We start from the raw sequence: 23,743 nt of genomic DNA, 5'->3' as shown, positions 1-23,743 counted from the left end.
TATAAAACGATGTATTATAACTATTTATATAAAAAATAAGAGATTTATATAAATATAAAAAAAAACAGAATAAAGAAATATATTTAACAAACCGCATGCTATGTGATATTACGCACATAATAATCACAATATAATAATAAAATGTAATATTTTATGTGTATGGTTTTGTAATAAAATATTTTACTATATGGATTTTTTTATACAGCACAGAATTTCTTAAAACATTTATAGAATGTTTTAAAAATGTACAAATATTCATAGAACATTCGTAGACGTTCTATGAATATTGTGTGCTACCTAGGTATTATATATGTATTTTATAACAATAATGGAAATATAAAAGAGACAGAATCGTATAATTGTACTAATAATTATCGTATTCTGCAAATTTAATAATATATTAGGTGTTGGAATTAATTCGTAGCGTTTTACAAGTGATGGGAAGTACTTTCATTAATGTATTTTTTAATGCTCATGTGAAATAAATAACATTCTTTCATTAAAAAACGCTACGAATTAATTCCAACACCTAATATATAAGACATGCTCAACAATATTACCTATTATTTATTTGAACAATTAAAAAATTCGAACAAGAGATTTATACGAATATAAAAGACAGACAAATTGTTTCGTTTGTATAAGAAATATATATTAAGAAGAAGAAGAAGAATATGATTTATATAATCGTTTGATTTGTATGAAAAATATATTTAAGAAATTACATGCGAGTTTTATAATATTGCTATGTAACGTATAAAATATTATATCATGTATATGTAGTTTTGTAATAAAATATTTACTAACAGTTACTGAAAATTCAGTGAATTTCATTGAAATTATTTTCATTAAAATAGTACGATAAGATATCGCTACTAACTATAGATAAATGTAGAGGAATGCTGAAGTTTAACTACAGATAAACGCAGAGGAATGCTGAAGTTTAACGTTCAATTTTGATTCTGAAAAGGCAAAATCAAAATTTCAAAGCTATCTCTATGTTATTTATGTACATAAAATATAAAATTTTTATACAATATGCAAAATGTGTATGTACAATATGCGCTTTGAAAATTTGAGGTTTTCGCACTTTTAGAACTACGCCATAGATACTTGTAAATTATAATATATACAGGTACTTTATAAATTGAAGTAATAAATTTGAAAAGAAAAATATTATTGTGAAATAAATAATTATTTGAATATCATATATTCTTGTGGCCTGGTCTAAAAAGGAGAAATTTATGAAAAAAATAAGGATTTCAAACAACTTACTAAGTGTTTTCTTTTGCGCTCATACGAATTCTATTCAGTTGGCATCATTCTAAGAAGCAGTAACGCTATGGAACATCAGCATCCGCATATTAATAATCGCGTTAATTAAAAGCACGCGAGTGGAAGGCTTTAAATATGTTGATGCGTCTAGTTTAAATTTTCGCCTTCGTCGCGAATGTTTTGCTGCGTAATTACAACGTCACTTGATAATGTTTTACGCCGTTTTTCCCCTCGAATTTTATGCAACTGTTACGGAAAATACATTACAACCTTGGTGATTAACGACGAAAATAAAAGTGACGAATACGGCCAATTTTTACATTACGCTTTAAAAGATATTGCTATTATGCGTATTTCGACATTGTATATCGTTTAAATATATTACCATATATTTTAAATACATTACGGATTAATCGCAAGTATGATCATCTAAATCTGTATGCAATAAAGCTATAATCTATTATTGAAGCTTGAGCAATACCATTTATTTCATTCTTCGTGTTTCCTGCTTCTCTTTTTCACTCTCGAACTGTCACTCTCACATATGTACATAGGAATTCATGGAATTGTACGCATCCTTTTGTGAGACACCGTTTGATTAGATTGATGCACGTTAACGTAATATTTTTATTGCTCGTGAAGAATTTAGAGAAGAATCCTTCAGAAAAATTCTCGCAAATATTAGCATGAGTAATTATAATTTGCGAATAAACCGAGATTGCTTCTTCAGCTACAGTGGTCCTACTTGTGTTTCTTTCCTCTTGAGATTAGATTTCTCTGGCGCTTGCACAATATTATATTTATGATTATTTGAAATCCAACTCCATGAACTCAACTTAACTTATACGTTATTCAACAACGTCTTCAGAGAACTGATACTTTGCGTCTCACGAAAGTACAGTTAGTGATATCACACAAACAAGTATCGACAAGGACATCATGAGAGACGAGCCTGTAAATGAAAATTATGTTAAGCAAGAATTTTCCAAGAATAAAATCAAAATGTCATCTTTCAAGTAAAAAATTGTTAATTTCCTCGTTTTACATAAGGTACATGTTAAATCACTTTTGTTTACCGGCGCTTTTGCTTATGCATTTGTCTTCTACATTCAAGATGTAATTATCGGCACATGTGCATATGTTTGAATCACACGTCATAGACTTGACTGGCGGATCGTTCTTGTAATCTTCGGCCTGATAACATTCGTAATTGTCCACGCACTCGTTACCGATTGCTGCAAAACAATGACAACGATTAATTTTATAATTCTTTAACACATAATACGCTTCCTTCTCCTGATGGTAACTCTCACTGGGAAATACATTGAATACAAAGATACACATCTTGTAAAAACAGTTTATTTTTAAAAACTAAATATTAATTAAGAATTTATTAATTAGGACTAAAATATATTGTATCCCGATAAGCAGACATTATTTGTCGTCATTTTGACATGAAAATATTATTTTGACGACAAATAATGTTAGCTTGTTACCTGTAGGCCTATTCTGTAACTCTCAACGCAAATTTCATTATCATTATAAAGCTGCGCAGTTCTTTCATCATGATAAAAAAGCAGCGGCGTTATAATGATAACGAAATTTGCGTTAAAAATTACAGAATAGGTCTGCTGGAATATTTCTTAAAATTATTTTATTTGAAAGATGTGTGAACAATTAAAATATATTATTTTAATAATAATCCAATAAACATATCAACTAAAAATAATGTAACATCATTTATGATTTCACACTCAACAATATAACTATTATGTAACATATATATTATATTATAGGTGTTGGAATTAATTCGTAGCGTTTTACAAGTGATGGGAAGTACTTTCATTAATGTATTTTTTAATGCTCATGTGAAATAAATAACATTCTTTCATTAAAAACGCTACGAATTAATTCCAACACCTAATATGTAACATATATTTATATTGTTAAGTGTAAAATTACAATATTAATGTTATGTTACTTTTAATAACATTTAGTTACTTTTTTAGTTACTTTTAATTAGTATTTACTAGGACATGAAAATGAAAAATTGTATTATTTGAATGCACAAAAGTATTCAATTCGTACAATTAAGAAATGTAGCTTCTAAGATCATGAATACAGTTATTTTTGCGAAATACTTTTAATTATATTAACATAAACTATATTCGTTCTTAATAAATTGCTAATATTAATGCTTATTTTTTATCAAAACTTAAAACTTTTGGTATAAAAATTTCCTCTGTATGAATACTTTACTATTCACTATAGATTTTTAAAAATCTATTGCTACGATACAGGGAAACTGCTAGCTAAAAACTTGCGAATACCTTTGTTGGGGAAACACCTCGTCATTTCGCGTTCGTAATGAAAATCCTCTCTGCACTGACACACGTTGTTGACGCAAGCCGAGAACTCGAATGTGCACTGTACCGACTCCGTACATTCGTCCTGGATCTTTTTGGCGGCCGTCAAACACTTCGTGCCATTGGTGTTCAATACTGTTTCCGCCGCGCATCCGCATGTTTTGTTGTCAGTGCAGATATTACCTTCGATGTGCGAGCACTCCTGATTTTTTGTGCACGGTTCAGCGTATCCTGCAAATGTAATTACACTCAGAGAAAACCAAATAGTATCAGCGACTATATAATGAGACATCAAATGGCTTTGTAAGACGCAAGAACAAAAGTAAAAATGATATTGAGAATTACGAAAATATAATCAGGATAAGAAATATGGAATGTATAATTTGTAGCATAGAAATTGTTAGTCAAACTATATATATATGTTAATACAATTGAATGTTAAACAGTTTAATAGTTATACAAATTATTAAGTACCTAGTATTGAAATAGCAAAACAACTACAATATATTGTATAATTATATAGATCTTATATAAATTTTTTATATAGATTTTTTGTTTAAATATTTTTTAAAATAAATTATTATGTCATAATGACACTATGATACTATAATTTGTATTAATAACATTTCATCAATACAATACTATTTTATATTATTATTTTAACCCAATCAACATACTGTATTTATTACAATTAGTTAATATTACTTCCTTAGTTCATATAACTTATTTTTCTTATCATATTCTTCTAGCTAAAATGCTATTTTCCTCTCAATTGCTTACTCACTATTTTTTATTTCTCTTTAAATATGTACCTACACGAAAAGAATTTCTTTCTTTATTAAGCTATACAAATAATATATAAATCTGAAAATAATGTTATAAGACCATCAAAATATTTAGAAAAGCGCGATGACAATGCAGAAAGTTTTAACATTTTAACGATCAGCTGGAGTATTCTACATAATTATTTTAATAGCCAAACAAAATTATTTTTAGTATCTAACTTTTAGATATTTGAGCAAAACTATTCTTTTCGTGTGTGCTTAGAATGATTTTGACAAAACTCTAATTATTTTAATGAATTAATTAAGCGATTAATTCATACCTGTAGTGTTTTGTTAGTACAAATAATATTGTTAATTTTTATTACATGTAAAAAAATATTAGATTAGATGATCACAAATTATATATTTTTTCACAGAAATTTCAAAGAAATTTTTCCAAAGAATATACACACACACACATATATGTATACAAAGTTTCATTAAAATTATTAGGTGTACAAATTGCTTGTTGAGTCGCTCCTAATGTAAGTGCAAGTTCTTTTTGCGTTTGGCACGAATCTTCATTCAATAATGCTTCCAATTCCGCGTCTTCGTACACTTTCGGCCTTCCACTACGTTCTTTGTCTTCGATTTCAAATTCACCGTTCTTAAATTTTTGAAACCATTCACGACAACTTCTCTCACTTAAGGCAGCCTCACCATATGCTTCTACAAGCAATCGATGAGCCTCAGCTGCAGATTTCTTCAAATTAAAGAAGTAAATCAAAAGTTCCCGCAAATGACGCTTATTCGGCTCAAAACTCGGCATTTTCGAACAAAAAAAAATATATGATGCTGATACAAAATCGCTAGTATTTCAAGGTTATGTTGTTGACAGATGTCCAACCTTACGATATAATGTTTTACATCAGACAATTTTAACCATAGCTTGCTAGTGGCGCCGTCTTTTGTCAAACGGCGGAAACTTATTTGTACATCTAATAGAATTTAAAACTTTATGAAATTCCTTCATTAAAAATTTTACTGCGAGCAATTCTGCCTATTAAATTATAACTGTTTCAAATATCTCGGGATAAAACAATCTAAAGGTTCTTTTGCTGATCAAGGCAATTTTTCTCAGTAATGTATCGTACCTAATTGTCGCGCGACTTGAGGAGAAGATTTATAAAAAATATGTTAATTTTTAGTTTTTTTTTAATAGTATTTTGTAAAAAATAGACATTATTATAACACTTACCGGCCATTTTCCAACATGCGTTGTCTATGTGATAATAACCAGATATACAAATGCATGTACTGTTCTCGCAAGTAGTGTTCGCCAAAAACGCTAAACATTGATTTTTATCTGTGCAAGAAACCTCGAACGAGTCGATCTCTGTTTGAAGAAATTGTATAAGCGTTAATTAGCTACTAAAACTACTAGAGATATAGTTATATACAATAATTAATTGAAAAATGTTAAATAATATTTAAAAGTAAAGTAAAAAAAAATTTTAGGATCTCTTCCTCTTTTTATTAAAAATTTTTGTATTTTTTTGCTTACTTTGGACGCAACTTTTTAAGTTGCTCGACGGTACATAATTTTTTAAACAAGTGCACTGGCTAATAGTATAATTGCAAATTCCGCCCTCGAAAAGACAGTCTTGTTCATGCTTGCATCTTCGATAAAGCAATGAACCTAAAAGAGAATTACCTTATAGATGTAATCGGGAAATTCAACAAGATAAGATAAGAACTCTAATATATTTGAGTTTGTTTTTCTCATCATATCACCTGAAGTTTTATTCTCGTGCATAGATGTATTAATGCTAGAGCAAGCTTCAGCGTCATTGTCTAGCCTCGGACACATGCAATATCCTTTTTGACAAAAAGCGTCCCCCGGAAGTGACATATTCCTACAATCTGACGTGTTTCTACACGGGATAGGTATATCTGCAATTGAATCGGTCTTTTCAGAAAGCGCAAACAAAAAATATTTTTTTGACACCGAGAGATAAAGACTGTTGTCCAGTTCATTATTATTGCATTAGGTATTATTTTTGTTTTCTATCCCAGAAAAATTGTCATAGATTACGTAATAAGATGCATAATAAAAATACACAATGAAATGCGTCTTTTTGATCAGTGTGTATTTTCAAATTTGCTCTACAAATAAAATTAAATAAAAATAGATAAGTTTCTTCAATCTTTTATTTGAAAAAACGCGCAAATATATTTTTAGTAATGACCGATTCAATCAAAGGTGTATTTAAAATGTCCCAGATACGCAAACCAATTTGCGGACTTGCAAACAGTGGAAAACTTTCAGCCAAGATAAATAAAGCTGTTTTGGTATAGCAAAATGTGTTTATGTGTGAATAACCTGCGACCGTTTGTTAGATTCGAAATTGATGTTATGTTAATGTTATAATTAATAATCAAACATATGTGTACATAATTACAGTATGCGCGTGTCAAGGTAAAATTTTTTGTTACGACATAAATTTATTAAAGAGTTTTTATTAAAAAGTACAAGCACTGTGCACATATAAATATCTCCCAAGAAATATGGATATTTTATCTGTAGAATGTTTCACTTATTAAATAGGCAAATGTGTTGAGTATTACAGATAAGCACATAAGCAGAAATGGTAATTTTTGATAAAAAAATATTATAGAAGTGATTCATCATGTACCATAAACTGTTGATCAGCATATTTAATATCATGTTTGAATAATCTAAATGTTATAAGTTGAGTCTACTGTTGAGTATACTCATTATAAGTTGCTAAAAATTATATAAGGTATAATTTGAAGCTGATTTGTAATTAGATAAAGGAATTTAATTATTATTAATTAATAATTTAAGTAATATAGTTCAATCCGAATAATTAAACTTATTAATAATTATAACTTATTAATTAAACTTATTAACGACCTTCACAATATCAATTCCATTAACTAATGTTGATATAATTATTTTAATAAAATATTTAATATTAATTACCAAACGTCACTCGGAATATATTTAAAATATTCATAGCAGTTTGTTTTTAGTAATTCGTATTCTTCTAAATTTTGAATTTATCGCTTTTTAACATTATTCAGATTAATTGCAATCATAATTTAAATTAGTTTAATAGTTCCGCGCGAAAAAACCTAAATTTGAGAATATATTTTTTCTCGCAAAAAATATATTTCAAATTACACGACTATAATTAATTTAATTTAGAGTTACAAAGAGCTTAAAGACACATGATAGGAAAATTCCGAGCGAATTCTTCAAAGAAAAGGTCACCCGAATATTTTGAACTCTACATAATATTTATATACAACGTGCAAACGTTATCTTTGTTCGCTGTGATTGTGCCAATATTTGTACATGCTTCAAAATCATGCTGCCAAGTTTCGCGAGAAAAATTTGCGATGAAAATCCTTTATTCTATTGCGCGGCATGCGAGCTTTTAGAGATTAGCAAGGCAAATCAATTGTATTTGTCCAGAGAAAAAGGCATACTCACCGATCTTGTCTCCGTTCGCCAGCGTGATCGCAACAAGAACCACATGCACCAATAGCACACACATTCTCATGTTGGCCGGTTTCATCTCTTTTCTTTCTTTCGAAACCAGTTCGATGCAACTTATCTCTCTCACCAAGCCTTCAATCTACCTGTAAGCGAGTGACTCAGACATGGAAGTCGGTCTGCGATTAGTTTGCGATCGAGCGTTGGCATCGCACGCGCGACTAGTGAACGTGAATGCGAAGAACCAAAGTTCTCCTTCTCGTCCCGTTTTGCTGTCTCTCACCCCGCGACCACTCACTCGCTAACACATTTCTGTATTTGTCCCTCTCTATACGCCTGTTCTCTCCCACTATGACAGAGTTAATTTTCTTCCAGCTCTGAACGGATCGCAGACATCGATGAATCTGATCGGCATTTTAGCACGCTAGTAGTTATAAAAATACATTTAAACATCGTATGCATCTGTAATTGTTGTTATATAACATAATCACGTTACGAAGAGTTATTACATTTTTTTTAATTATCATGTAATATTACAATTTTTTATTACATATACTGAGTATCTTATTAGTTGACTTGTCTTTAATTTCTTTGTTAACATTGTTATATCGTTTCTCACTTTTAAATTAATATCTGATTTATTTTACTTTTACAATATTATTATAATGTATGAAATTCTATGTTTGTTTATTGTTACATATTCACACTTTAGTATTATTATTATTGTTTTATTGTTATTTTAAATATATTAATTTTAAATATAAAGATCTAAATTTGTAAGCAACGTTATTACTGATATCTTTTGAGATGCAACTTTCTATTCATAATTTGCTTCCATAATTAATATTTAATATCACTCGCACTTCAGTAAAATTATTATTATTGTTTTGTTATGTATTACATCATACAAATAGAAATGAGAGTTCTTAAAAACAATTAGAAATATCTATTTTTAAATAGAAACATGAAGCAAAAGACATCTGCGTTATGCACATGAAAACAAATGTCTTATGTTTCAAACCATTCGCGGAATTTTAGCAGAATTCCATCTTCATACATACTTTGTTATTAATTTAATTTTTTTCTAACACATTTTTTATAATATAATTATTTTCTTGGTAGAAGCAAATTTAATTTTAGACAAATACTTTATAATATTTCTATTCGCATTACATAGAGAAAATAATTTTGCTAAAATATATCTAAAAATTTAATTCAATACAGATCTAAAAATAATTATAGATCACAGAAATAATTATGTAGCACATTCAAACTAGTTGTCAGAATATTAAAATTTTTGCAGGTTTTTAAAAATATTTTAACAAAATTACTTTTTTTCTGTGTTTGCAAAGAGTTCATTCAGCATTTTTTATGTGCACTACATTATTTTATCGTATTTTATAATTGTAGTTATTTTAATATTGCACTATATTATTTTTTTTTTACTATATCTTATAATTATAGTTTAATTTTGTTTCACATTTTTTGTTCCTCCACTCACTACGTCGTTTATTTTATTTTTTGTATTCATTAATTTGTTTACTTCATCATTTCCAGTCTTTTTCCTACATCAATTTCAATTCTTATATATATTCTTATATATATGGAAACCAGATGAAACTAGATTTAAACGAAACTACATATAATATAGCTTTCGCTGTTATAATATTAACTGAAAGTTAACAATTAATATCTACGAGCGTTGCATTCACGCTAATACTTTACTCTATATATATATATGTATATACACACACACACACACACACACACACACACACACACACACACACACACACACACACACACACACACACACACACACACACACACACACACACACACACACACACACACACATATATATATACACACACACACATAATATGTATGTATTATTTATAAATATTGACACGTGATATTATGCGTATTATTTATAGAGATTCAATGACATGTTAAGTGAAATATTCGTATACAAGTATTTGCTGCTTCCTTCATTTCCTTGCAATTTCCGAAAGCGCATAGCATTCTATAAGCTAACAGTGAGATAAATGTGACTTGCAATGCAAATCGCCATTGTGAATTAAACGAGAAGTATAAAAATATCGCACGAAAGTGTAAGTGAGAGTATAAGGCTACGTTTCACATAGTAACTATAATGATAATGAATCCGATGAGGTTGAATTAGCAGAATTGTTATTGCGGCACGAGCAGTCGTTGAATGAATGCTTGGTCAATCGTTTTAACACATAATTAAACAAATTACGTCATTATTATTATTCCATTATTTTCTTCGTTTCATTGTCAAATTAACAGTGACACCAGAAAAGAAATTATTACCAAAATGTAGAAATCGAAATAATAATGTTAGCTGTTTCTATGATCTCAGATTTCTCAGATCTTTATTTTGATCTCGTTGTATATAAATAATAACTCAATATGTACACTGACGAGAAAAAAGAGTTTGGTATTTGTGACTATAATTATGTGGTAAAATAATAAAGGAGACTTTTTATAGTCATAACTGCTATAATGTTGGTAATAATAATAATTAGATACGTTTATAGTTCTTTATAAAAAAAGTATAGAGTAAGGTTGTTCAAGAGTACACATTGAATTTTATTAGATGGCAACTATTAGATCGCAGCAGCTGTAACTCACATAAAACATGTCTTTTGTTGTGATTGCAACTATAAAGGAGATATATTAAATTTTGTAATTTTGACCATTTTCTTATTTGTATTTGTCCCGAATAAATTGATCAGTTTTTATATTAAATTGTTGCTTTATTAATCTATATTATTTATATTTTGTGTATACATCTATCTGCTTCTGCAATATTTGGTAATATATTTACTTATTATTTGTGATAGCTTTTATACAGTTATATTAAAAGTAAAAAGTGATGTGATGACCTAAAAGTGATGTGAAGACCTAAACGAGATTTGAAAACTTGATCCAGTCCGTGAAAAACAGTGCTGTCGATGATAATAATGATACAGCTTACATATTTTATAACAATTTTCTTTCAATGTCAGTGTAATGCAGGACTTCTCATTGCCTTTTAGATCCATCGCCAGATCACGAATTCACAAATCGATGACATGGCGTGTTTTTCTGTTTCCATTTTACACAATGCAGTATCGAGAAATGACAACGTCACACGGTGTTTCACAAACCGCAATTGTGATCCCAAGTACATCCCAAGTACAGCTCGAATTATCTTCTCTCTGTTACAAGTAGCAAAATAAATCGTCGATCAAAAATGAAAGAGAAGTGTTTTTACTAGAAATAAATTGATGATTTTCTTCATTCTTAATATTCGATGATGAGCGCATTTTGCTCGATAAATGAAACTTCTGATTCACTTCAACGGGATATCGCTAGATATAGAGATAAGACGTTTATCTGACGAGGGCGTATATACATTTCATAGCGTGAGGTGCGTCGCGAACTCACTATATCTGGCAGTTACCTGGACGTGCCCCACGTTAACACCTGAGCACAGATCTCTATTCCAATGACGACTCTCGTCTGCATCTCCCTTATTCTCTTCTCGCTCGCCGGTTACGTCTTCTCTCAGCAGAATTGTGAGTGCACTCGAATTACGCGAGATTTGAATTTCGATGCAAATCAGTAACGTTATATCTCACGTGGTAAAAAAATTCGAGAGATTTAGCTATAGATTTAGCTATAGATTTTGAATCTTTTTGTTAAAACGTCTCTCAAAGAACATTTCAAAATAAGGATGTCTCTTAAATCATCCTATAAAAGTCTAGATCTTTTAAATATCTTTCGTACATTTAAGATAAATTCCTAGTTTCTCAAACAATCTTTAAATTTCAATTTTTAAAAACATTCTATCTTTTAGATATTTTATATATATATATATATACTTTTTAGATATTTTTAGATATTCTTTATATACTTTTTAGGTATTATTTTAAATCAATTATCATTAAAACATTTATTTGCTGATAACAAATCACGTTAGAAATTAATTTTCAAATGAAAATTCACTGCTATTCAATTTATAATTAACAGAATTATTAGAATTTTTTTTCTCAATTTATAAATAGCGGAACACACTGTCGCGTTCATCGGTGATAAATGCGAGAGAGATGTCGATTGCATTGACAATGCATTTTGCCGGTGGCAAGAAACTTGCCAGTGCGATCCATTTTACTCACCAAGCCTCGACAAATCAAGGTGTACTGCCAGTGAGTTTACTATACACATATATCATTATCACTACCACTTATCTTTCAAGAAAGATAATTGAGATCGCAATATGACGCAAAAAGAAGTTGATTTAACAAGAAACGTAGTTTTGGACAAATCAACAAACACAATTAATTGCAATAATATCGCACATACATTTTGTAATTTTTGAAATTTTCCATAGTTTATGTTGTTTAAAAATTAATTTGATTCGATTGTTTGGTTACATTATACGAGTCTCATTAATAAATCTCTTTGTGCTTGTCATTGTTACATTTTCTTTGCTGATTATATTGTAAGACATATCATAAATTTTTTACAATTTATTAATTTCCAAGAGTTAAAATATATTATTACAATCTTTTACTATTGTTGCAATTAATTAAAGTATAACTAAAAGAAAATAATTATATATATTTATAAAATAAATACATTTTTTTATAATTCACTTGTTATTTACAATGTCCATAAAAACATATGAATCTTAATATATTATATTACGGAAATTTTGTATAATTATATAATTTGTTTATTTGTCACAGAGTAAACTTTTTAATTACAAATATTTATAGAATATACGTATAGAATTAAGATTAAGCGATGGTGGCTCAACAAAAAACGTGTATATATATTTTTTGTTCTATAAAAATTAATAAATATTTGATGGATATCAAAACTGTTCTTTTATTAATTGAAAGTGTATAAATACATCGGAAAAAAATGTTTTATATATAATTTTATTAATTGTATATAAAATATGTTTAGTTATATAAAATTATATATAAAACATTTTTTGCCGAGAAGAAAACTGCATTTTAAATATATAAAAATAAAAATAGTCACTCGGCTACTCAAAGTGAATCTATCAAAAAATTCGTACGTAATAATATAAGAACTAACTATAAGATAAAATTATTTTCGAGTATAAATAAAACTCCTTGTATTTTATTTGCAGCTGTTGGACTAAGATGTGTGGATAACGTACAGTGTCAAAGTATAGCAAACGGCGAATGTAAACAGAATACATGCACATGTAAAGATAACTTTTTCTTAGACAACCATAATTCTTCAAATTGCATTAGTCGTAAGTAAAAATCATGATACTTATACTGAGATACAAAAGAGATATAAAAGAGATATAAAAGAGTTGCGAAAAGAATCGGATAATACGTCTTGTCTCAGCAAATAGTTGAAAGAAGAAATATTGCAGGACCCTCCAAAATCGGCGACCGTTGTCACATAAATACAAATGATAATATGTGCCAGGAAAGTTTCAATTTTGCGTTGTGCATCAACGAGAAGTGCGAGTGTTACACAGGATATCATTTTGTAAACGAAACAAGGACCTGCGTGCAGAATCGAGGTATGTACTCCCTCCTTTTATTTTATATAAAAGAGAAGAGAGACGATTGATTGAGATCGTCAATCTCTGTGCTAGAAGAAAAAAAGGGAAATCAAAGAACTCTCATCAGAAAAAATTAATGAATAAGTGTTATTCAAACTTCTCTCTCTCTCTCTCTCTCTCTCTCTCTCTCTCTCTCTCTCTCTCGGAAACTTTTAAGAGATCTTCTATCTTTGGAAATCTAGTAAAGAAAGCTATACTTCCGAAAATTTTTTTTGAAAAACTTGTGCTACAAATTTTCGTAAGCTTTTATAGATTTATTGTACATTATTATTGAATTATCTTTAATAAAACTTTAATATAGAAATATTAATATTAATATAGTTTCATAGTAAGGGTTATTAGCTTTCAAATAATATATACAAAATAGATGTTAACAAACAACTCATATCTCGATTCCAGATGATCTCAAACAGAAATTCCAAGAAATTTTATTATAATTTATAAATAGTTCGAAGGAGAACATGAATTTTGAAAAATGAAAACAAATAAAAAATAACCAGTTTAAAGATAAAAGTCGATTTTTTACACAAAAAGATCTTCAATAGAATGGAAAAATATTAAATTTTTAAATTACAGGAAATCTGAAATTCATACTCTCCTTCGAACTATTTATAAATGAACATTTTTTTTAAATTTCTGTTTTAGATCATTAGTCAAAATAAAAATCTCTTGCATACAAAATCGTGCATTATAGGTTTTATAAAAAAAATTCTCGAAAATAGTCTGTTTATGTTCTTTTATTAAACCTCCAAAGAGATAAAAGAGCTTTTAATAAATTTTTACGCGATTAAATTATAGCTTCATCAAATTCTTTACTTTCTCTACTTTATACAATTGATGAATTCAATTTTCGAAAGAAAATTGTGCATTAATTTTCAATGTTACTTTATTGTTTTACAGCCCTATACTACACTTGTTCGAACAACTACGACTGCTACGACAGTAATAAGTTTCCGGACACCATGGAGTGTAAGAATGATCAGTGCGTGTGTAAAGAGGGAGAACAATGTTCTAAAGGTTAATTGCATTTAATTGTACCGTTACAAATTAATTCAGCCCAATTCTTCTTGAGACACTTGAGTTTTTTATCTTTCTTTCGCAGGTTCATTAATGACAGCCGCTGGGACACTTGTGGTAATCTTGTTCTTCCTACAACGAATTACGCTAGAAAATTAATACGTATAGTAGGATATCCAATTATTTTAATCAATTTTGTAATGCCGTTTTATATTAAGACAATTCAGTGCAAGTCATGTAAATTATACTTTTTAATTTAATAATTTAATTCATTCAGTTTTAATAATTTAGCTATTTCTTTGTACTCGATTTTTATATTATATTTGTATTTTTAATAAGTATAGCTCTCAATATATTATATAGACAAACAGATACGGACATGGAGTTTCACAAAAATTCTGGCGGTTGCTATCGAAATAAGAAAGCATAATGTGGGAAGAAATAAATCTTTATCCGTTTTGCTTATTTTTGACACTATTATATCATCATATTACATCAATTTTTTCTATTTTCTCGTAATCCTAAATTTTTAATATGCATTATCTCCAATTTTATTTATATAAATTAGATTATCTATTTTATACTTTTTATCTGTTTATCTATAAATTTTAAATATATTTAACTATAAATATAGAAAGAGAAAAAACATATTGTACATGATTTGTATATGTACACATATTGTATATTATATAAATAACAATTATTTAAAAAAATATTATGAATAGTTGATCTCACGATGTAAAAAAAGATATAGATACGTGTAACGATAGCTGAGTATGTATAATTTAAATATTTTTATATATTTTCCCAGAAAAAATTCCCAGGAAAAAAATGCTGTATAGGTATATGGACATATATATTATATATAATATTATATATAATTGTATATATAAAATATGTCAATGTTATAATTACGAATAATTTTATGTAATTTTATATATAATATATTTTATACAATTTATATAGTTATAAAATAGATCATATATTTTTCATATTGTTAATATCATATTTTTTACATATTTAAAATAAAAAGATTGATAATAAAGATTAAAGAAAAAAAGGTGAAAGCACAAAAAAGAAAAAAATATTATAAATGTTCATACGTTTTTAGTAGAGATTTTAAAAGAAAGCAGAATTGAATTAGGTGCGCAAATGCGTTTAACTGCGCGTGCGCTTTAATCAGCTGACACTTAATACACTACATAACCTAACTTTTTTACTTGAGTTGGAGATAGTTGGAGAATTATAGAGATTATATGATCGAGTGCTTATATAAATTACTATTTATAGTTCTAACGCACGTGGCATTTGAAAAAAGGTAATTTCCATTAACATTTAATTAATAATCTATAATTTCTTAAGCATATTTTCGTCTGCATCACATAAAGAAACTTGTCGGTTAAAAATCAGGTTATGTCACATATACATTGGAATAAAATGTGCACATTTCTTTCTGTGCTTAAAATAAAACAAATTGTATTGTTATATACGGATTGTTAGACAATGTATGTGTGCGTATATATATATATATATACATATATATATATATATAAATATATATATAATATACAATGTCATTTATTACATATTTCTATTATATATTTAGTCTATACATAATAGGATGTGTACAAGTCTTGATGGCTTGATGTTAAATTCACATTATATAACATTCAGTATCAATATTAATAAAAATCTATCATATTATAAAGAAGACTAGCTATGAATTTAAGATCTGATTAAACATATATATTTATATACATTCTTTCGATATGTATCATTTTTTCTTCAGAATCCAATGTCTTGGGTCATGAATTCTGTTCGAGTTGTCGTAAGCGCATGGACGCCACAGATGATACCGGTACGGTTTCGCTATTATGCGGATAAAATAGCAAAAGGTCCCCTTAAACGGCGATATGGATACGAAGATCCTATAGATATGAAGGGCATTCTACCACGTACGAACAAAACTAAAATATTCTCGATGCCGATCTATCGACCAGGGGACGCTTGGTCCGCAAAGAAGGCACTGTTCGGTCAGAATGACTATATTGACATATTGGGCTCGGATAACTTACATCCCACGAAAATTATGTACAACGTACCCTCGTGGTTGAGAGGTGTCAGTGGCAACGAATTTCAAGTTTTATTGCGAAAGAAAAAAATGTGGGCGAAAGGTATATTTCCAATTGCGAGACCCACTAAGTGGAAAGAGTTGCACAAGAGAATACGTTATCTCTATAAATATTTGAATCGTAAAACTAACAATACGTAGATCAAAACTAAGTAGATCAAATTAAATTTATGTCTGGCTGAAATTTGATATAAATAAATTTAATGAAATTTTAATTTAATTCTCATAAATAATTGTTGTGTTTTTTCCACTAGTTTTCGAACATTCTATCGAATTTTTACGATTTCTTGTTTTAGGTGACATAATTATTCTGTTATGTATAACAATTTACTGCTTACAGTAATAATTATAAAAAATATAAAATAATGAATTTATTTATTGACAAATAATTATCCATCGGATATACGATTATTTCATAACACTGAAAAACGCAAATATTTTTCTCGCTGAAACGCGGATTTTCATTTCGTAGAAAGATAAAAGCGATACATGTGTCGAGGTCGCGTACCATATATGTACATGGTCACAGTTGGTATGTTAATGTCTAACAGTTCAATATTATATTGCGAAACGACTGCGAAACACAAACGCTTCTGGACTGGAGTTAGTCTTCCTGATTAACTATTGTCAGTAAATTGAGTATTGTCTATTCTCTTAGAAAATGGTCATCCGATATTATCACGATCGTAAGCTTTGACAATAGCTGATTAAGAAAACTTCGAATGTACTTATTGCGCGTTTTGTGGTATCTTGACAGCGGCATTGAAAATCGTATATTCAATATATATACTTTTTGAAAGTTATATATTATAAATTCCTTGCTAGAAGTTCGTCCTTGATTAATGACAATATATTCACACTGTGCTGTTGCAGATATTTTACATAAAAAAAAATGTAATACTATCTTAAAAGTCCTATAGAGGCACACTTTTATACAGAAACTAGTTGACATATTTTGCCATCTCTGAAGATATTTCTTTTTTTTTTTTTAATTTTATGTTAAGTGTGTACATAAATTATAATGGCAGTTACTTAAAATTGCAATTTTTACTTGGAGGAACGATTATTATCGAACTATTTAACAATATGAGAAAAAAAAAACGAAAATAAAAGGAAACAAAATGTCACTTCATAAATGGTTCTGTAAGAAGGATAATAGAGTCGTTTCGTAATGTTTGCTGGCATCTAAGCTTCTCAGACTATGCCTCTCATTAGGGTACACTTGCAACTGATACGGTTTACCAATTTTCACAAGGGCATTAATCAATTGGCTAGTGTGATAGAAATGTACATTCTCGTCTATGAGACCGTGAATAATCAACAAACGATTCTCTTCGTCGGGAAACTTGTTTACATATGTCAGAACCGATCCGGCCATATAACCGTGAGAATTGTTCTGTGGCAAATCCATGTAGCGCTCAGTATATCCAGTATCGTAAAAGTTCCACGAGGTAACTGGAGCACCAGCAATGGCTAGCTGCGAATTGCGATAAGAATTTTTTTTAAAGAATTAAAGAATTAAGAACATTTTTTTTTAAAGAAACTTCAAGTTTTAAGAAAATATAATATGCAGTAAACATTAATTTATGCGCACCTTGAATACATCGGGATACTGTATCAAACCCATTAAACTTAAGTATCCACCATAAGACCAACCATGAAGAGCTATTCGATTTAGATCTATGTATCCAGTAGCTTCTGCCAGCCATCTCAATACTTCGACTTGATCATTCAGCTCTACTGTTCCCATCCTACGTCGCAAATGGCTCTCGAATACGAGACCTCTATGCTGTGACCCGCGAGAGTCTATTAAAACGACGCAATAGCCTTGAGCAGCTAACATGTGCATTCGTAAATGTCTTAAACCCTGCAGAAGATTAAATAAATAATAAGTCTTTTTACTTCAAGAATGAAGTACTTTTTCATAAGTTATTTATAAATTTATTACTTTATGTGAGGCACATTCCATTCAAATTATCGTTTAAACTACCGTCTACACTCTTGTGCTAAAGTTTAGAGAGTTATTTTATAATTGTTAAATAAAATGATTTTTTAGATATAATTATGTTATTGAGAATAAATTTAATTAAGAGAAATCCTATTTTCGATCCGAAAACGGATTTTAGTACTTAAATTCAATTTTAATGCTCAAATTTCAGTGTGAATTTATATACATTCAAATATTGCTAAAGCCTCGGTAGTCGAATTGGAAAGATATCCGCACAGAATACGAGAGATCCAAATTCGAATCACGGCCGAGATCATATTTTTCGAAATAAATTATTCGCAATTTTTTAAATTCTTATTAATATCAAATTAATATTCTTATAAGAAGTTATAAGAAGTTTATTATAACATCAATATTATTAAATTGCTTGCTAATTTAATATGTGATATTACTTATGTTTCAAGATTGAAAAAGATTTTGACACGCAATTTATAGAATTGGATAAATTCATACTGAAATATTTAAGCACCAATTGTAAGATTCGCTTTGATAACAGGATTTCATTTACTTAAATTAATAAAGTTAATTAAACTTCTTTTCCAAAATTGAGAAATGTACCAAATTTGTGAGTGATATATTAGGTGTTGGAATTAATTCGTAGCGTTTTACAAGTGATGGGAAGTACTTTCATTAATGTATTTTTTAATGCTCATGTGAAAAATATATATTAGGTGTTGGAATTAATTCGTAGCGTTTTTTAATGAAATAAATAACATTCTTTCATTAAAAACGCTACGAATTAATTCCAACACCTAATATATATTTTTAAAGGAGAATACCTACTTTAAATGTGTTTGATACAAGTTGTACTTCGGGTCCTCCGTAAATATTCAATATCGTAGGATATTTGACTCCAGGTTGAAAATTATGAGGTTTAAATATCATTGAGTAGACTGTATCCCCCGACTTGATTTTATGCTTAAAGATCTCCGGCGCGAACAACTCGGATTCGGGCACTGCTGGTTCTAGGAGATAGCCTACGGGTGTGAGCGATATGCTCTCCACTGTCCAATCGGTTTGTGATATTTTAAATACCTGCAAAATTGACGAAGCAAATTACTGATCGTGTAAAACTAATATCATTAAGTGTATAAGTATCTTACAAGGAACGTACTTGACAAGTAGGCAGCGTTTTAATGGAACTATAAACAGTAACGAGCATTGTACATTCTTTGTTAAAATATATACTATTGTAACTATAGCCAGGCCGCGTCAGTAGCCGTATTTCTAACGGCCGTCGCAGCGAAACCGCGTAAACGTGTTGCTCCAGTGGTCCTTCACGTAATCCACAGAAATAGACAATGGAATTGACTTCGTCGACCCATATTTTCTTCCCTAGCACTTCATAATCACCTTGCGTCAGAGCTATCTTGGAAGTAATACGTGGTCGAAGAAATATACTATCCATTCTATCCAAAGGTTCTTCCACTCCATTACTTAAGCCTATATTTTAAACGTATGTAAAAAAATGCGTCGAGCGATGACATTACTATTGAAATGTATTATCAAACCTGTTATACTGGATGTTATAAGATATAAATGTCGGAATTCGGATTCTTCACTCCCCCAGATAAATTTGACTTCGTTCGCGTCGTCGGACTTTAAAAAATATAATAGGTCGTTCACGTTAATCCAAATTGGGCTCTGTTCAGAGTATATCACTTGAACGCTCGCTGACGTGGGTGTGAAATGATTTTCCGTATTATACGTGTTTGGCGGTGGTTCACAAAAATTGTCTATAGACAATAAGACCAATTCGAGTTTCTGTTGTTTTCTGTCCAGTAATTGCACCCAGACGCTATATGAACAAAGTAACATTATTGATCCATACTAATACAAGATTTTGTATATTTGAGTTTCGCCTCGAACTTACTATTGAGCATCCGGAGTCCATCCAACTCGCACCATGTATTCCATCCATGGGAACATAATGTGAAGAGGATATTGGAGCTCCAATATTTCGATATCGACAATATGTAATGATTCTGTTAGACGGAACTGCACCATTTTCAAGTTACTTCTAGCATTGGGCATACCGGCTCTAGGAAATCTAAATTCATCTACTTCATCGGAATTTGACGAGGGGAAACAATATATCTTAACATCGCTCTCGTCCACTTCTTCATACACTATCCTATAGATTCCATCAAACATGGACTTTGGCTGCCACCAGTAGCCAATATACCTATGATAGATAGAACAGATATTTTTGTGTTTTTAGTATATAATAATATTCAACAGCAAATGATTTAACCTTGTAAATTCCTCCTGCATGACGTAGGAAGGGGTGCCGGCAGTGAGTGGATCATCCACGAGACTCCTGCCTCCTTTTCTAGCATGAGTTAACCGAACTGAAGAACCTGTGATACTATGAGACAGATACAGATCTCCCGAACATGTATGAGCGATCAAAGCATTGTTCCAGGGACAGATCTGAGGACATAGTTTCGCACCGGTCGTCGACATTCTGATTTCAGATGGAAAAAGAGGTCCAGGCTGTGATGGAAAAACATATAGATTCAATACTTTCTTTCATTAATTCACAATAATACGTGGACATTACCATAAATCCAGTATCCACACATTGATAAAGGCTACTAGCAGCTGGAAAGACTAATTTTCCACTTTCCGCATGGATTTCGTAACTAGTTATACCCCATGTAGCAAGTCTCTTCCTTTCCCACAACAATTGTTCCTCCTTCGACAGTCTGTTCACACTTGATACACTAAAATCATCGTATAATTGATCTAATTCATGTTTTTGGACAATACAATATCATATTGAACGATTCAATTCGAGCAATGACATTACTAAATCACCCTGTAGTGATGTTTACCTTTGAAAATTTGCTTCTATGACAGGTTGCCAATGCAATCGGTAGCCATTGGCATGATCCGCATGTGCAATATCCACGTATAGAAGAGTGGTCTCCCAACCGTTACTCGGTGTGCTAAGAAAATAGATTCTAGTCCTGCAAAAGGGGAGCGGAGCATTATTAATCTTTTGACCAGATAATGAACGAACTTGAAGATATTATATCGACGTAAATGAACGTGTTTTCCTCACCGGCCATCTGGGAGCGATCGGAAAGTTATGGAACTCGGCACAGATCCAGCCGACACCCCCGACAGTTTCCTCCTGAGATCGCTGACGACGGCGCGGAGCTCGGACCAGGACTTCCGCGGCACTGTACTGTCGGGGAAGGCCTGTTCTCCCGCCGATTCGTTCCTCGTGGTGTCCATATTCTTCATACGTTGCCAGCGGCTTTTCCGCGAAGTCATTCGTCCCCCAGCGAGCACCTCCGCGGCCGTCTCGGCGCGATCATGTCGACGCGGACTTATCCCAGGAGCAGCGTGTGACAGATGCGGGTGTACGCGAGTACGACGAGCGGGCACTCCGAATACCACGACGGGGCGATTTCGCGACAGGGTTACGGCGGGCCGCGCACGACGGTCCACGAACGATACGCAAGACGTTACTGCGCGCGCGACCACGCACGGCAGCGGACGCTGCGGATGGACGATGGACGTTGGACGTAGACGTGACGAGCGAGCGAGTGGGAGAGAAAGAGAAAGATATATTTTATTTTTAGGTTATGCACCATCCGTCGCCACGGTCGCGGACAGAATTCACTTTCACCTTCTCCCCAGCCTCGCTCGATTTCTCTTCGGCGGTCTCTCTCCCTCCTCCCAATGTCGTGCGACATTAATTTCCCAAAATCAAATACTCATACCATCACCGCGACCACAACCGCCACCATCATCGCCACCATCACCACAGCAGCCGTCACTGCCAACGGATCAGTCACACGATTCCACTCTGTGACTCCACGTGCCAAGAATTCACCGCGAGTGCCAAAGATTCCAACCGAGCTGACGTTGTCACTCGAATGCTAGCACATGACAACGACTCTTATCTGCTCTTATCATAGTTATCGTTGTGTTCGTCGGAGGCTCCAATAATGCGTTCGCGAGGAGGCGAAGCCACGTGAGAGATACGGTTACATGCGTATTCGCGCACACGTGTACACCGTACGTCGCATCGGTCGCGTCGCTGCGATGACCCCTATTATTTCCGTCACGCGGATGAGGGACCTCCGCCTCCCGTATGAGTCGTCTTAAAAGGATTTACGCTTGAATTTAATTACGTCAGACACCGTCGAATACGCATGTAAATCGCGTTTTTTGTCCTTGGTTTTCGACATTGCGCGAATTGGCGACTAAAAGCTGTAGCCATGTATTCCGTACTTAATTATATATACAGTAAGAGCAAAAAGTATTCGGTATTTGGAAATTTGTTATAAAAAAGTATTATACTTTATTTGAAGAAAATAAACATTAGCAATTTTATACAATGAATACATTTTGTTCTAATATAAACAAACGAGCTTAACACGTATTCCTGATTTTAGAAGCTAAATTTCTCGTCTGTACGAATACTTTTTTTTTGAGAATATTCAAACAATACAATTTCCGAATGATATATTTTGTATAATACACATCATTTGGTACATATATTGGGTCATTTAAAAAGTATCCGCGGTTTTTTCATTCAAAAATTGAACAAAAAACCGGGGATACTTTTTAAATGACCTAATAATTTTAAGAAACATACAGTCTCTTTTATTCTTTATGAATAAATTGTTAATTATCTAACACAAGAAATGATCGTTAAGTAAACGTCGAATCGACGTCAAATTGGTGTTAAAATCATCGAATTTATATCGATTCGATATCAATTCGATGACTCATTTCTTGCTAGATAATATTTATTTTTTAAAAATAAAATTTTTTTAAAAAATATTTTCTCTGTACGAATACTTTTTGTACTCACTCTAATAATCTGTAAGAATTGGTTTGACGAATAATCCGATTTGAGATCGCACTTAATTATGTGTCATTGCGCATTAGATTATAATTCGGTTGTGTGTTAGCGTATCTTTGAAGCAATAAATATTTTTTTATGTTTAACGCGGTTTAAAACTTCCGTTTACTTACCATTATTATCTCAGAATGTGACGTCAGAAGCGAGAAGA

The 23,743-nt window shown here is 30.9% G+C and overlaps 4 protein-coding genes and 1 long non-coding RNA gene across 6 annotated transcripts; 2 read left to right on the top strand and 3 right to left on the bottom strand.

Annotated features, from left to right (window-relative positions):
* Positions 1-690: 690 nt before the first annotated feature.
* On the bottom strand, positions 691-8,347 carry LOC105152223 (uncharacterized). 2 transcript variants are annotated; one of them, XM_011066360.2, is made up of 7 exons: positions 7,926-8,347; positions 6,200-6,358; positions 5,970-6,104; positions 5,664-5,801; positions 3,606-3,872; positions 2,352-2,510; positions 691-2,227 (listed from the first exon to the last, which is right to left on the bottom strand). In XM_011066360.2, exons 1-7 carry the CDS (start codon positions 8,008-8,010, stop codon positions 2,163-2,165), a joined length of 1,008 nt encoding a protein of 335 aa, XP_011064662.1. In that variant the 5' UTR covers positions 8,011-8,347; the 3' UTR covers positions 691-2,162. The 2 variants fall into 2 exon arrangements, with proteins under 2 accessions (XP_011064662.1, XP_011064663.1); XM_011066361.2 differs by lacking the exon at positions 6,200-6,358 and having other exon boundaries at positions 7,926-8,343.
* A 1,012-nt stretch (positions 8,348-9,359) lies between these two features.
* LOC147911082 (uncharacterized) lies at positions 9,360-11,482 on the bottom strand. Its single transcript, XR_015545053.1, has 2 exons — positions 11,401-11,482; positions 9,360-11,155 (listed from the first exon to the last, which is right to left on the bottom strand). It is a non-coding gene; the product is annotated as an uncharacterized LOC147911082 (long non-coding RNA).
* On the top strand, positions 11,401-15,588 carry LOC147911081 (uncharacterized). The gene is made up of 6 exons (XM_087406031.1): positions 11,401-11,515; positions 12,005-12,145; positions 13,102-13,230; positions 13,357-13,509; positions 14,452-14,568; positions 14,654-15,588. The coding sequence occupies exons 1-6, from the start codon at positions 11,446-11,448 to the stop codon at positions 14,725-14,727; spliced, it is 684 nt and encodes a 227-aa protein (XP_087262157.1). The 5' UTR covers positions 11,401-11,445; the 3' UTR covers positions 14,728-15,588.
* Positions 15,589-15,732: 144 nt separating this feature from the next.
* mRpL51 (mitochondrial ribosomal protein L51) lies at positions 15,733-16,932 on the top strand. Its single transcript, XM_011066359.2, has 2 exons — positions 15,733-15,886; positions 16,358-16,932. The coding sequence occupies exon 2, from the start codon at positions 16,364-16,366 to the stop codon at positions 16,838-16,840; it is 477 nt and encodes a 158-aa protein (XP_011064661.1). The 5' UTR covers positions 15,733-15,886; positions 16,358-16,363; the 3' UTR covers positions 16,841-16,932.
* Positions 16,933-17,672: 740 nt separating this feature from the next.
* LOC105152221 (dipeptidyl peptidase 9) lies at positions 17,673-22,751 on the bottom strand. Its single transcript, XM_011066358.2, has 10 exons — positions 21,775-22,751; positions 21,545-21,679; positions 21,271-21,433; positions 20,962-21,203; positions 20,581-20,892; positions 20,219-20,505; positions 19,822-20,150; positions 19,491-19,742; positions 18,294-18,566; positions 17,673-18,176 (listed from the first exon to the last, which is right to left on the bottom strand). The coding sequence occupies exons 1-10, from the start codon at positions 21,987-21,989 to the stop codon at positions 17,829-17,831; spliced, it is 2,556 nt and encodes an 851-aa protein (XP_011064660.1). The 5' UTR covers positions 21,990-22,751; the 3' UTR covers positions 17,673-17,828.
* Positions 22,752-23,743: the final 992 nt, after the last annotated feature.

This window comes from Acromyrmex echinatior, chromosome 1 (assembly GCF_024713525.1).
Source record: "Acromyrmex echinatior isolate Ae372 chromosome 1, ASM2471352v2, whole genome shotgun sequence".
NCBI classification, from domain to species: domain Eukaryota; kingdom Metazoa; phylum Arthropoda; class Insecta; order Hymenoptera; family Formicidae; genus Acromyrmex; species Acromyrmex echinatior.
The sequence above is the reverse complement of the archived record's forward strand: the minus strand, read 5'-3'. Positions and strand labels throughout refer to the sequence as shown.